The 15,398-nt window shown below is 47.5% G+C and overlaps 1 protein-coding gene across 5 annotated transcripts; it reads right to left on the reverse strand.

Moving 5' to 3' along the window:
- Positions 1–10,701: 10,701 nt before the first annotated feature.
- Pnck (pregnancy up-regulated nonubiquitous CaM kinase) lies at positions 10,702–15,198 on the reverse strand. Of its 5 annotated transcripts, none has more exons than XM_021153628.2 (12): positions 15,180–15,198; positions 13,857–13,926; positions 13,374–13,505; positions 12,951–13,025; positions 12,716–12,854; positions 12,417–12,540; positions 12,135–12,210; positions 11,928–12,040; positions 11,768–11,846; positions 11,609–11,696; positions 11,368–11,512; positions 10,702–11,083 (listed from the first exon to the last, which is right to left on the reverse strand). In XM_021153628.2, the coding sequence occupies exons 2-11, from the start codon at positions 13,922–13,924 to the stop codon at positions 11,375–11,377; spliced, it is 1,032 nt and encodes a 343-aa protein (XP_021009287.1). In that variant the 5' UTR covers positions 13,925–13,926; positions 15,180–15,198; the 3' UTR covers positions 10,702–11,083; positions 11,368–11,374. The 5 variants fall into 5 exon arrangements, with proteins under 5 accessions (XP_021009287.1, XP_029329149.1, XP_029329150.1 ...); XM_029473289.1 differs by lacking the exon at positions 15,180–15,198 and adding an exon at positions 14,693–14,765; XM_029473290.1 differs by lacking the exon at positions 15,180–15,198 and adding an exon at positions 14,401–14,631.
- Positions 15,199–15,398: the final 200 nt, after the last annotated feature.

The raw sequence follows: 15,398 nt of genomic DNA on the forward strand, positions 1-15,398 counted from the left end.
TTAAGAAAGAATGCCTAGGTTCTCTTCCCCACCCCCCACCCTGCCAGAAGCATGAGCTTGTTCTTTATGGGAGCCCTACTAAGCTTATAAAGAAAAAGTTCCCAAGAACATACAAAACTTCAAGTTTTAATTATCTGTCCTTTCTACTCGGAGCCTCTGAAGTTCAGCAATTTCTGTGGAGCACATCTTCAATCGTCCTGGGTGAAACATGAGTTCCTTGGGTTCCTATGTGTGCCTGCCCCACTCCAGCCTGATGAAGATGGTTGATGGATTTGGAAGAGTGCTTCATTTTCAGCTGCTTTGCCTTTGTATAGCATGGTGTTAACTTCTCAACTCCTTCTGCAATGGACCACACACTAGTTTTCTAAGGCAACCTCTAGAAAGAATATAGAGTACACTAATTCCAGACTAGGAGAGGAAAACACGAATGATGAAGGAAAACCCTTTATTAATGCAGAAGTCAAGAGAGAAATAAATAAATAGAAACACTGAAATAAATAAAAAGTGTAACATGACCCATGGGATAGCATTAAGCATCCAAGGTATGTAATTGGAGATATAAAGAATAAGAAAGAGAAACAAGCTGCTGATAACTCTTCCTAGGGGAGATGGGAATAAACATGTATTCATTCCCCGACAGCATATCAAATAATCAATGTACCCAACTCTAGCTTCTTGAACCAATGAGTTTATTGAAGGGTACTTAAAGGGCTATTGGTGAGGGGGTTACTTACAGGAGCTCCCTGAACAACTTGCAGGCTTCTTGGCCTACTAGAGAGTCTCTACTCAGACACTGTTTGTTGCTGAGGCTAGAGAGTTATCAGTGGGTAACTCTTGCAGAGGACCTGGGTTAAGTTCCCAGGCAGCTCACAATCACCTATAACTTCAGTTCCCAGGAACCCAGTGGACTCTTCTGGTCCCTATGGGGCATTTTATGCACATTGCACACATACATACCTACACGCAAGCCCACACACTTGCACATAAAATAAAAATAACAAAATAAAATTTTGGCTGGGTGGTGGTGGCACATGCTTTTAATCCCAGCACATGGAAGGCAGAGAGACAGATGGATCTCTGAATTGGAGGCCAGACTGGTCTACAGAGGGAGTTCCAGGACATCCAGGGTTACACAAAGAAACCCTGTATCAAACAAAACTAAACAAAACAAAAAACAAAAGTCTTGGGGGTGGAGAAATTGATCACTGCTTATATAATTTTGGGGAGGAACCTTGTGAATCCTATTTTAAGAACTTCCTGAGCCTTCTAAGTTATCTTCGTCCTCTTGGAAGGAGTGTTTCTATTGGGAGAAAGTAACTACACTACACGAGCAGAATAAATACTTAAAAAAACAAAAACAAAACAACAACAACAACAAAAAACAAGCCGGGCGGTGGTGACACATGCCTTTAATCCCAGCACTCAGGAGGCAGAGGCAGGTGGATTTCTGAGTTTGAGGGCAGCCTGGTCTACAGAGTGAGTTCCAGGACAGGCAGGGCTACACAGAGAAGACCTGTCTCAAAATAACCAAGAAAGAAAAAAAAATCCAAAGTTTTATGAAAAACTAATCAGATGGAAGAAATTTAATAAACCCTACTAAGAAAAACTGGGTATCAATAATGTTTCACTATAAAGACATATCTCACAGAGGTTAATAATGAGGAAAAGAGGTGAATTTAGGTCATAGTTTGAAAGTTTAAAGAAGACTGTGAGGCAAGGGTCACCACTAAGCTGCATCAGCTCAGAGCAGAGAGAACAATAGCACAGGTGACTATCACACATCAAGACAAGAACAGAGAGACTATGGGGGCCTTTCTCACTTTTTAACAGCCCGCCCTAGACCTCAAGAGGTCACACTGAACTGCTTCCCAGAAGCACATCCCAAATAACCTAAGGACCTCTAGCAGGCTCCATCTCTTAAAGGCTCTACCACCTTCTAGTTCTGCCACCGTGGAGTCCAAGTCTTTTATCACATAAACCTTTGAGGGGTACACAATTAAACTATATCCCAATCATAGCAAACACAAAGAGAGCCACTTATAGATATTTCACAATCACTGTTTAAAGACAAAGATACAGGGCTAGAGAGATGGCTCAGCAGTTAAGAGCACTGACTGCGCCTCCCAAGGTCCCGAATTCAATTCCCAGCAACCACATGGTGGCTCACAATCATCCGTAATGAGATCTGACGCCTTCTTCTGGAGTGTCTGAAGACAGCTACAGTGTACTTACATATAATAAATTAAAAAATAATTCTTTTAAAGAAAAAGACAAAGATACACAAATTGAGAAAGTACCGAGAGAAAAGGAACCCGTAAAGACCATCTAACACCTGATTTTTGGTCAGAAACAATGTATGTCAGAAGGCAATAGAGTGATATATTCAGAGTACAGAAAGACAAACAATATTAGCAACTAAAAAGTCCACACCTGGCTTGAAAAAGTAATGGCTTGAGGCTGCAGATGTAGCTTAGCTGATAGAGTGCTTGTCCAGCAAGCGCAAAACTCTGAGTTTCACTCCCAACCCTGCATAAAACCATTCTCTAAAATGTATTTTCCATTTTTCCAAAGATTTTATTTTATTCTTATTTATGTATATGTGTGGAAACATACATGTTAATGCCCATGGGATCAGCAGAGGATGTCGGATTCCCTGGAGTCAATTGTGATTCAGCACTTGTACTGGCTGGTTTTGTGTNTCNACTTGACACAAGCTGGAGTTATCACAGAGAAAGGAGCCTCCCTTGAGGAAACGCCTCCATGAGATCCAGCTGTAAGGCATTTTCTCAATTAGTGATCAAGGTGGGAGGGCCCATTGTGGGTGGTGCCATCTCTGGGCTGGTCATCTTAGGTTCTATAAGAGAGCAGGCTGAGCAAGCCAGAGGAGGCAAGCCAGTAAAGAACAACCCTCCATGGCCTCTGCATCAGCTCCTGCTTTCTGACCTGCTTGAGTTCTAGTCCTGACTTCCTTGGTGATGAACAGCAGTATGGAAGTGTAAGCCGAATAAACCCTTTCCTCCCCAAATGCTTCTTAGTCATGATGTTTGTGCAGGAATAGAAACTCTGACTAAGACAGAACTCCAAGTTTTTTCACTATAACAAGTCTCCCTTCCCATCTTCTTGGGCTCAAATCAGCGTTCCAGCTAGTTAGTTCAGGGGATGGCAAGGACACTACACTGTTCATGACTTGCTGCCAATCAGTTTCTCATTGTGTCCTCACCTGGCATCTCTTCATTATGTGCCTGTGGAGAAAGACAGCAAGTGAGCTCTCTGGTGTTTGTTATAAGGACACTAATAGTATCAGCCATCCTGATGACTTCATTAATTACTTCCTTAGAGGCCCAGTTTCCAAGTATTAGAATTCTAGTGAGAAGTGGGATTTCAACACATGAATTAAGAACGAACCCATTTACAGAAGAAATTAACTAATGCAAGAAACATACAATAGTCAGAACAATTTTGAAAAGAACAAAATTGGAGGACTTGTGCATCCTGATTTCAAAACTTATCACAAACTACAACAATCAAGACACTATGATACTGGCACATGGATAAATGGAATAGAATTGAGACTCAAGAAAGAGAGACCTAGCAGGGCATGATGAATGATGCCTTTAATTTCAGAACTCAGGAGGTAGAGTTAGGCAGATCTCTGAGCATTCGAGGCCAATGTGGTCTGCATGGTGAGGTCCAGGACTGCCAGGACTAACTACATTGTAAGACCCTGTCTCGAAAAATGAATAAATAAATAATAAGAAGAAGAATGATTCTAGGACAACTAGACAACCTATGTAAAAGAAGAAAGGTGAGAAGATGGTCCTGTGGGTAAGGGTGCTTGCTCGGGATGTACAAAGACCTGAACTCATATTAAATGCCTGGAATGACTGCATGTGCCTGTTACTCCATTGGAAGATGAGCAGAGACATGTAGATTCTCAGGATTTAATGGCCAGCCAGCCTAGCCAAAATGGTGAGCTTTTAGTTCAAAAAGAAATCCATTCCCAAGGCTATAAGATAGACAACAATAGAGGAAAACACACAAAATACTGTCCTGACTACCTACCTGTACATTCACATACAAGCAACACACACACACAGAGAGAGACAGACAGAGAGAGAGTGTGTGTGTTCTGTAGCAATTGATCTTATATAAGCAGTAAGAGGAGTGCTGAGGAGAAATGCTCTCAACTGTTGAGCTACCTGAAATGTGCAGAGATGTCCAGAGTTCCCACTTTCATCAACTGTCACTCATGCTGCGGTGGCTTTTGGTGATGCAGTTGTCTTTGAGTTCTCCATGTTCCTATAAATGACCTTTCACCCATACTTTTATAAGTAACACCAATAAACTCATTAGTTCATTAAGTTGAACTTTTGCTTTGGTCTGTCAGCAGTTCCTTGTCTTGGGTGAGTAGACATTTGTTCACATGTCCCAAGGAAAAAGTGTCACACAACATAAGCACATGTGTACATGCATGTGCACACATGCACATACATACAATAAATTGGACCCTAACATCAAGTGATACACAAAAGTCAACTCAAAATATATTTAAAACCCAAATGCAGAAGTTAAACTCTGGTTTAGAGCACTGGCTGCTCTTCCAGAGGTCCTGCGTTCAATTCCCAGCAACCACATGGTGGCTTACAACAGGTAATGGGATCCGATGCCCTCTTCTGGTGTGTCTGAAGACAGCTACAGTATACTCACATATATAAAATAAATCAATCATTTTTAAAACTACTGGTTTTGGGTGATGGCCTCAGTAAGATGTGGTATTACTCTCTTGAAGTCATAGCAGCTGTGATTACAGTAAAGAAGCTTCATGATTGGGCTCCCCAACATTCCCTCTCGGAACTGGGGATCTGGCTCATGGGGCCCCTAAGGTTCTACCATTCCGTGAGGATATACAAAAGGTTCACAATTTCTAAAGGAGGAAAAGTTCTTCAGTAGTGTAGCTGCTGGCAAGTTACCCATGATCCTTGTCAGTAACCCCTCAGCTATTCTCCTGTAAGCAACCCCAAGTAAACACACTTGTCCCATTGGAGGAAGAACTGCTTCAGTCTGTTAGTGCCTTATTTGGAGTAAATATACATTTATGCATATATTCTCAAAAAGTTAATACAACAACCACTTAAAATATGAGCATCAACTTTGTGATCAGGATTACACAATAGTTCTTTATATATGACACTACTGTATAGCTATGTCCTCCAAATTGAAATATTACCTCCTGAAGAGAGGAGGAAAGCTCATGTAACATATTAGGTTGAGGGAAATAAGGAAATTTCTAAAGCTTTGAAAACTCAAAAACTTACAAAACTCTTTCCCTACAGTTAGAAAGGCAGTAAACAACTGTAGGCTGAGCTGCCAGCAGATTGTGCAGGAAGCTCCAGGAATGTAGCTTTCATGAGTCATCCCTCATCCATGCTGGGATGGGCTTTGCAGAGATACAGCTGCCTTTGAGTCACCCATGCTCCTGTAAGTAGCCCTTCACCTGTGATCCTGTGAGAAACACCGGTACACTCAGCAGTTCATTGAGCTGCGGTTGGTGGAATCATTTCTTTAGTCTGTCATCAGTGTCTCATCCGAGATAAACAGACATTTGCTCACATCTCCCCAGGAAAAGTCAGCCAACATACATCACAGGCTCTGGAAACTAAGGAAAACTGTTGGAGTTTATCACAAGGTTAAAACATTTGTGCCTCGACGAGTGAAAAGACAGCCCTAGGAGTGGGAGAAAAGACTTACAAATTGCATATCTGATAAAGACCTACTAACTAGAAAATATAAAGAACTCATTAACAAAAAGACAAATGACTCAAAAAATGAACAAGGGTAGGTAAGCTCAGCCACATAACAAGTTTTGGACAATTTGACTGACATAAACACACACACACACACACACACACACACACACACACTGACTAATAAGTACATGAAAAGATGTGTAACATCATTGATCACCAAAGAAATGCAAATCAAAGCCATGAAACGCCCTTGAATGACTGGGGAGGCATGAGTGCTAATGAGTACGGGGTTTCCTTTTGTAGTAATTAGACATTGTTGTAAAACTCATGGAACTGTACATATTGGGGCTGAGAGTGAAGCAATATCTCATGCATCCCAGGATAAGTGCTGGGATTATAGGCCCATGCCACCAAATTTTACACTTTTTTTTTATTTTTTTTAAAGATTTATTTATTTATTTATTTATTTATTTATTTATTATATGTAAGTACACTGTAGCTGTCTTCAGACACACCAGAAGAGGGCATCAGATCTTGTTACAGATGGTTGTGAGCCATCATGTGGTTACTGGGATTTGAACTCCGGACCTTCAGAAGAGCAGTCGGGTGCTCTTACCCACTGAGCCATCTCACCAGCCCCAAATTTTACACTTTAAACGGTGAATTTTGTACTGTGTGGCTGAAGTCTATCCCAATAAAATGTAATTTTTATTTCCAGAGTCTCAATGTATAGATCTGGTTGGCTAGAACCCCTATGTAGACCAGTCTGGCCCAGAACTCTCAGAGTTCTGCCTACCTCTACCCCCCAAGGCCTGGGACCTGTGCTACCACACTCAGCTTTTTTGTAAAGATTTATTTCAGTTTATGTATGAGTAGTTTGCCCTCATTTATGTATGTGCACCACATACATGCCTAGGGCTCTAGGATGCCAGAAGAAGGAGTGTTAGGTCCCCTGGAACTGGAGCTATTGATGGTTGTGGATCAGCTGTGGGTGCGAGAAATTGAGCCTGTATCCTCTGCTAGGGCAGCAAGTTCTCTTAACTGCTAAGCAATCTCTTCAGCCCCATAACAAATTTTAATCTTGGAAAATGATTTTTTTAACTAGTAGGAAAATATTAACAAAATGTAGTAGTTGCTATATTAATATTGACAAAGTGGATTTTAAGACAAAGTTAATCCTAGTACTACATTTTTTAATAAAGCATTGGACCAACCTGAAATGCAGAACTGAAAAGTACATAAAGCAGCATGCCAAAAAAAATGGTAAGAACAGTCTGGGAAGATGGCTCAGTGGTTAACAGCACTGACTGCTACTGGTCTTCCGGAGGACCTGGGATTAATTCTCAGTGCCCAAATGATGGCTAATAACCATCTATACTTCTAGTTCATGGGATCTTTTGGCCTCTCCTGGCCTCTGAGAGCACCAGCTATACACATGGTGTACAGATATGCATGCTGGCAAATATTCATACACATAAATTAATAATTTTTAAATATTTATAAAAGTTCTGGGGCTGGTGAGATGGCTCAGTGGGTAAGAGCACCCGACTACTCTTCCAAAGGTCCAGAGTTCAAATCCCAGCAACCACATGGTGGCTCACAACCATCCGTAATGAGATCTGACGACCTCTTCTGGTGCATCTGAAGACAGCTACAGTGTACTTACATATATTAATAAATAAATAAATCTTAAAAAAAAAAGTTCTGCAAGGAGAATCTAGCAAAACGCACTTGGGCTTCTGCTCAAAGGATCATTCAAGGTAAGTAAGATACAGCTCCCTAGACAAGGGGAGCTGTCAAAATCTCCTTAGATAATGAGGGAAGACACCTGAGCACCGGTGAGGTTTTAGTACTGACCAGAATAGCCAGATAGGGCTGAAAATATTGAAAAGTACATTTTTAAAAAGTACTTTTGTTGGGCTGGCAACTTTGTGAAACTTGCTCAATTTGCTGTTTGTGAAAGCACTAGCCATCAAAGTCTGACAGCCTGAGTCTGATCCCCATACCACACACACATAAAGTTCTCCCCTGAGGTTAGGAATGGAGATAGGAGGCCTGGAGAAAGCTAGGCTTGGGTAGAGAATGTGGTTGCAATACACTCTTTGGACATATATGCCTGGCAGGAAGGAACTTGTGGCTGTGTTGCCAACTCAGTCACTATCTGTCCAAGGGACCTTCATTCTTACCTCTTTCCTGGGTTCTTGGCTACATTTTTGACTCACCCATGATCCACTCCTGCCCTTCTCCTGACAGCCCACCTTCACTGAATCCCTTCAGGTAACCCTGTATCATGTGCCTTGTTCCTCGTATGAACCCAGAAGTGCCTATCTCCCAGTCACCATTCCTATTCCACTTCTGGGCCACTCTTCACCTAAACTCTAGAGGGATCTTATAAGGTCCAGATCTTATCACTACCTCTACCACAATCAGATAATTTCCCGGGTTTCATTTAAGGGACATTAATGAAGTCACAGAAGATGGTAACAGTTACACAAAATCCTTTAAAGTCAAAACTGAAATCTAGACTTCTCCTTGGGAACCCTGATAAGAGGGGGTTAGAGAGAACTCCTTTTCTCCAGTGTCCCAAGCAAGCCCTCTTCCTCACACAGAAGCAGGCAGGATGATTCAGGGTGAGAGAATGATTTTTAGATTCTCACTCTGCCACAAGTTGAACGTCTCTGAAAGCCCTGCCACTCACATTTGTATAAGTCCTGTTTGGTCAACATCTGGTGAGGCAATGTTCTCTTGTGACACACACAAGAAGTACTCCCTGAATTCCTGCCTGTCCCCGAAAGACTGGACTCTGCTCCTGATTTACACCACCTGACTTTTTTTTAAAAATGAATTTGCCTTTCTTTTATGCGCATTGGTGTTTTGCCTGCATGGATGTCTATGTGAGAGTATCAGATCTTGGAGTTACAGACAGTTGTGAGCTGCCATGTGAGTGCTGGAATTTGAACCTTGGTCCTCTGGAAGAGCAGTGAGTACCCTTAACCCTGAGCAATCTCTTCAGCCTCAGCACCTGACTTTTACAGCCAGCTCTCTCCCCAAACTGAACAAGAATGCTGCTTTTGGAGAACACATCAGTAGCTCCTTCCTGTCCCTCTCCAGGTTTTGGTGTGGCTCCTTCCTCTGTTGACCAGCAATGCAATGCTGTCTCAGTACCTCTGCCTTCCAGTAACATGCAGAGGAGACAGTCAGTCTCTCTGCTAGGTGATCCAAACCTACTCTCTCAAACTGCCCTCCTACAATGGGAAGATCTGGGAAGGATAAAAGGCACGCTGCCTCTGTATGACCCAGGGCTGTCCCTGGCACTTCATTCCAAAATAAGCAGGATAGACCTCTCTCCCCAGCTAAAACTTATCTAGGGTAAGATCTGGGGGCCCGGTGGGCAAGGAATGGATTTGAGTTGCTGCCTCAGGTACTAAAGGTCTTAAGAAGTGACTCACAGATGCCTAAACTTGTGTCTGTAGCATCACCTGCTGGTGGTGAGGCCACACTGCACCCTGTGTCAAGGCCAATCTGTGTTCAAGGGGTCAGAAGGGATCTGGCCCTATGCTTAGTCTGAAAGAGCTGGTGGTTTACACTGACTGATGATTCTTTCTGGAAAGCTGGCTCTGATGCTCATATTTAAGGCTACCAGAGAATCTAGGAGAATTATTTCCTGTTTATATTGTCCCCATAAAACTACCCACATCAAGCCGGGCGTGGTGGCGCACACCTTTGATCCCAGCACTTGGGAGGCAGAGGCAGGCGGATTTCTGAGTTCGAGGCCAGCCTGGTCTACAAAGTGAGTGCCAGGACAGCCAGGGCTATGCAGAGAAACCCTGTCTTGAAAAATCAAAAAAACAACAACAAAACTACCCACATCACCCCCTAAGAGCCTCCCCTTGCAGAGTAGAAGTTCAATCAGTACTGCTTCAACAAAATAAGAATGGATAGGTGTCCTATGTGACTGAAGGAAAAGATGACGTACATAGGGCATCCAAAAAGTGACTGGAAAAGGTGACAAAAGACAATGAGGTCCAAGAACAGGTCACTGAAGGTGAGTAAGTCAAGATGCTGAGCCCATTTTTTTGGTACCAAGTGTCTAAGGTTTCCCTCCAGTGACCCTATAGGATCAAGACACTGGGCAAACATGTCAGGATACATGGCCCAAAGCCTGAAGCACAGAATGGCCTGAGGTGAGCATGAGGACAGAGGAGGAAGCTGTCCACTTGCTTCCAGACCTCCTGGCTCCTATCCTGAGACCCAGAGTAGTCTCTGGCCCAGAAACCCAGGCCAGCACTCTCTTGGGTCTCAGTGCCTCCCTTTAGATCCAAAAATTTGACAAAATGAGACTTCTCACACATACACAGCCCAGTCAGGCTCTGTCATCCACCTCACACACTAGAAGCTAGAGCAAGGGGGAAAGCGGAAGGAAAGCCTCCATTGAACTCTGGCTGAGGCCTACCCCTGACTGAGCCCAGCAAGACAGGCTTCTGGAATTCTGGCCTACTGGTGGCAAATAGGGTCACTAGAACTAGATGATAGCTCATAACTCATCTCACCAGAGGTAGCACTGGAGGAAAACATCCCGAACTCTGGTCACTTTCAAGACCTTTCCAGCCCAAGATGGGGACTCAGGAGCAGATTGCTGTTGCTGAATTAAGCCTCCTGCCATTGCCCCCTGCTGGCAGCCCAGTAGACCTTGCTGGTGTCCATTTTCTCTCAGGCCCAGAGCAACCAGCTAGGCAGCCTCTTGCTGGCAAGCACTCTGAGGGTCAGAATCAGGAAGTACTTGAATAATCCAGAGTGCCTATGCCGTGATCCAAGCAAGGAGAGGTACAAGAAGCAGAGCACAAGACCCAGTGCAGACCCACTGGCAGTGGACTTGCTTCCTTCATATCCTTCCTTGAGGTGACCCACAACCCCATGCTCATCCCACACCCAGTTCAGCACCAGAGCATGGTTCTGTTTGTCTTTATTGGTTGGGAAAAGGAGGAACTAAAGGGCCACAACACAAGCAGGACCACCCACAGTCAGCAAAGCACAGAACAGCCACACAATGCATGTGTGCGTGCAAGGTGCAGGAAGGATGGCTCCCAAATCCACTTTTGAACAGCTCCTCAGTTTCCATAGAAGGTGGCAGCAACATGGGAAAGGGAGCCTCCACCATAGGGAAGAATAGAGGCTGGGGGACATACTGGGGAAGCCCCGTACCCTAGTGCCATGCATCACACCCACTCTCAGACTTTCCAGCAGAGGCCAGTCTGGAGGACAAGGATCCAGGAAGGAGACCAAAAGGGGTGGAGGAAAGAAAAACCGGGAGTCAGTTGGCCTTCCTTGGCATCTACCTGGGGTGGTGGGAAAGAGAAAGAAGCAGAGGAAGACAGGTTCAAGAGGTGCCCAGATTTCCCAAGTCCTTCATAGCATCTTACTCAAGCTTTTGCTTTCCTTTCTTAGAGACTCCATAGGGTCATGCCCCTATCCTACTAGCATAAGAGGCCTGATGTACCCCTCTGTCTAGCTTCTCCTTCTCTGATAACTCTGCCCTTGTCTCTCCAGACCCCACTTAGTTCATTGCCACCCCCTAGGCTCCCTAAGAAGCTAGTTCCCAGACGGTGCAGGGTCCACACACCTGGTTGTCACCACTTGGGGGACTGGCTAGTCCCAAGGCCTGGGTGGCTATGACGGGTCATACACTGCCTGGAGGCCTCCTCACCCTCTGGGCTTTGTCCCAGCTTACGGATGTGACGTAGGAATGATGTGGCATTGAATGCACGCTATGGGAAAAGAACAGGATCAGGCCAAGCTGGACCCAGCACAAGACCAATTCTAAGACCACCATCAAGACCAGTAAGCTCTCTCTCTATGCTCACCTTCCAGTGGGTCCTGGCAAAATTCTTCTGGATCTGCTCACTGACAGAACCCAGGATGTCCCTATCGAAGGCTGCATCCCCAGAGATCCTAGAGGACAGTTGGGAGTCAGCACAGGTGTTGCTCCTGCCCCTGTGCCACATGCCAGGTATCCCACTCACCAAAGATGCTGTAGGGCCTGTTGGCAGGTGAACCTCTTCTGGGGATCACGTTCCAGAAGGTGGCGAATGAAGTCTTTGGCTGGAGCAGTGGGCAAGGTTAGTCTGCCCTGTCCCTGGTTCCCTTTGTCAGTCCCCAGGATAGGGCCAGCCTTGCACTCACCTGATTCTGAGATGTCATCCCAAAAGGGGGAGTCAAACTCATAGCTGGCCCTCAGAATCTGGCTGAAGAGTTCAGGATCGCTCTCATCATAGAAGGGGGGATACCCACACAGCCTGGCACCCACAGATGAATCACCCAGTTGTCCACCCCTCCCCAACCCAGCAGGGACAGGCAGGTAGGAGTTGAGCCGTCACAGCGGTCACTCACAGGATGTAGGAGATGACACCCAGGGCCCACACATCTACGGCCTTCCCGTAGGGTTTCTGCTCCAGGAGCTCTGGGGCTGGCGGCCAGAGGCAGACAGACAGACAAACATGTCTGCACAAGCACGCACACATGGCATGCCCTTGAGGGCCACCTGGTGTACCTATTCAGCCCCAGGACTAGACTGCCATAAGCAACAGCTGCCCCAGTTCCTGGCGCCTTGGCATCCCCTGGGTCACCAGCTCCCTCCCCACCACAGTGAGCCTTAGAGTGCTTCCCTCTTACCCACATATCCTGGGGTCCCACAGGCTGTGCCTAGCATGTTGCCAGCTTGTATTTTGGACAGGCCAAAGTCAGAGACCATGATCTTGGAGTCCTCAAAAGGTGTGGCATAGAGGAGGTTTTCAGGCTGTTGACACATGGGACCAGGGAAAAGGCCTATGAGTCTGAGAATGGCTTGGGCATTGGGATAGGGTGGTCCTCAGCATCCTTAATTTCCTGGGATCCCGACTGAAGTGAGCATTGAGAAAAATGACACTCAAGTCCAAATGTAAGTGGGATAGGGTGGAGGTACAGCTAGGCACCTTGAGGTCCCGGTGCACGATGCCCAGGCTATGAAGGTAGGAGACAGCGCCAAGGACCTGCCCTACAAGATGGCTGGCGTCCTTCTCTGTGTAGGAGCCCCGCTCCATGATGCGGTCAAACAGTTCACCACCTGTTACCCTGGAGGTGGAAGGAACAAGGTAGGAGGTCAAGTGACCCAGGGATAGATTTGGACATTGCACCCCTTCTGCCCGCCCCCCCAGAAGCCCTCCTCACAGCTCCATGGCCAAGTAGAGATGGGAAGGACTCTCATGGACGTCCTCCAGAGCCACAATGTTGGGATGGCTGATTCTGAAACAGAGAAAAGGCTCCTGATGGATCACTGGAGCTTCTTCATCTGGAAGAGCTCTGTCCTGAGCCTTCTTCCTCTTCTCTTCCTTCAGCTGGCCCCCCCATTCCCTACAACCCCTGCCCTGACTAGCTTGGACCTTCCTAGAACACATATTTCTGTGGGCCATATATAAAGCACAGATGGATAGGGTGCCTCTAAGGTTGCCATGGAGACATGCAGCCGCAAAGGGGAAGAGACGCCTAAGCCCCACCCCCACCCCTGAAGATTGGCAACCAGGCCTAATGAATCCAGAGGACTCAGCCTGGCTGGCCACAGGTCTCCCCAGCCCAAGGGGGAAGTGGGCACACCTGCGGAGTACCGCGATCTCATTCTCCACCAGGGCCTCCTTGCCCCGAAGTGCTTTCTTGGGAATGCACTTGAGGGCCACAAGATGAGCAGAGCCCCTTTCCTGGGCCAGCATCACCTCAGAGAAGGCACCCCTGCCGCAGAGCCAGATGGTGGAAGGCAAGAAAAGAGGAGAAGGTGCCAGTGAGATGATGAAGAGCAAAATGGAGGAGGTGCTCAAGCCATACCACCCACCCTAACACACACCCACACAAGTGTGCACACACATATCCCCACACCACCTCACATAGGTTGACATACACTGACACATTCACACACCATCTCCCACACAGACAACAGCATACCTCACAATTTACCCCCATGTTCACACTCATACCACACACACACACACACACCATTCACAAGCTCCTTCGCACATTTGCTCACATGTGCATATGCCCCACATACACAAGCACTCACGCCCACAGCCCAGCATGCACACTCACGAGCCCAGCTTCTCCCGGATCTCATAGACACTGCTGATGTCCTCCGTCTGTTTCTTGAGCAGCAGCATGTCTGGGGGTGGGGTGGTGGGGGGTGGAGCGAGGCCCCTTGGCAACGAGCAGCTCCCTTGCCCACCAAGCCAAATAGTCCCCCCAACTCAAGATGGAGTCACCCACTCCCAAGCCCAAGTACACCTTACTCCTCCCGCCCAGGGCCACACACACACTCCCACTGAGGCAGACCACTGCATGCAGGCTTCCCACCGAGGTATGCTGCTGCCAACCTGTTTCCCACCCTCCACCCCACCCCCGCACTCCAGCATCCGGAGCACACGTAATGTTGGCCACCAACACTATGACACCCCCTTTCTGCCTCCACACATGAAGCCAGAACTGCCGGCTATTTTCCAGAAGGCTCCATACACTCATATCCTGGTTCATTAGGCCCACCTCCACCCATAAGGCCCGTGCCCCTCCCCCAGCAGACCTTCCACGGTGGCTCAGCTCTAGCACACACCACGTAGGCCACCAACCCGCTCGAATGCACCTGCGACCCTGCTTGCAGCCACCTGTCACGACCACAGTCACCCACGCAGCCACCTAATCGCTGCTTGGCCCCTGGCGCCTCGGAGTGGAGGGACTCCGCAACCTCGGCCGCCTGTGTCCAGAGCTGCGTGGGCCGCGCGCATACGGGCAGGGGGCGCGCCGGGCGTCACAGGTGTGCGTGAGGAGGGTGGGCTATGGAGCTAAGGTGCCTGTTGGCCTGGGCCCTGTACGCCCCAGCCCACCCGCCCCCGCTCGCCTGCTTGCCCCTAGTCCAGAGCGGGGGTGGTGCGGACCTGCAGCTGCTGCCACCGCCGCTGCCGCCGCCGCAATGTCTCCTAGCGCAGTAGCTGTTGTGTCGTCGCGGAGCCCCCCGCCCGCGCCCCGCCGGCCCCGCCCCCTCCGCGCGCGGCCCCGCGAGCCCTGGGCAGCCGAGCACGCGGTGGCTGTGGCCGCAGCACTGCAGAGAGCCTTGTAAGGCAATTCCCGGGTTCTGGCCACCACTGTCCAACTCCTTAGTTATGCTTGCTGATTACTGGGTGCTCCAGTGCTCTGGTAGCCAAGTGAGTGGCCCCAGGGCCTTTGCAACAATGGTGACTTTGTCCACAAGTGTTGCCATGCATAGGCCTGGGTGTGCCTTCCTTGTTCTAATATGATGTCCACAAACAGATTATACAGGCCATTATACACAGCAGTCTCTTCCTAGTCCCTGCCAGCCCCTGAAACCTTGATGCCAGCACATCCAAGTCTCTACCAGCTGGCTCCCATTGCTTCCAGCCTTACCTCCTGGCCCTCCCCTTTTGCACATCATTCTCTTCACTGGGGTTACGTGGCTCCCGGAGGCACATATGCCACTCCCTGGCAGAGTAGGAGTCTTTGGCAGAGTAGGAGTCTGATGACTCTCTGGCCTTTTTCTCCAACTCTCTTCCCGTCTTCAACCTCCTCTGCACCTGCCTCCTAGCCTTTGCATCCACTGACTGCCTTTGCCCAGATGTCTACTCC

Source organism: Mus caroli, chromosome X, assembly GCF_900094665.2.
Source record: "Mus caroli chromosome X, CAROLI_EIJ_v1.1, whole genome shotgun sequence".
Lineage (NCBI taxonomy): Eukaryota > Metazoa > Chordata > Mammalia > Rodentia > Muridae > Mus > Mus caroli.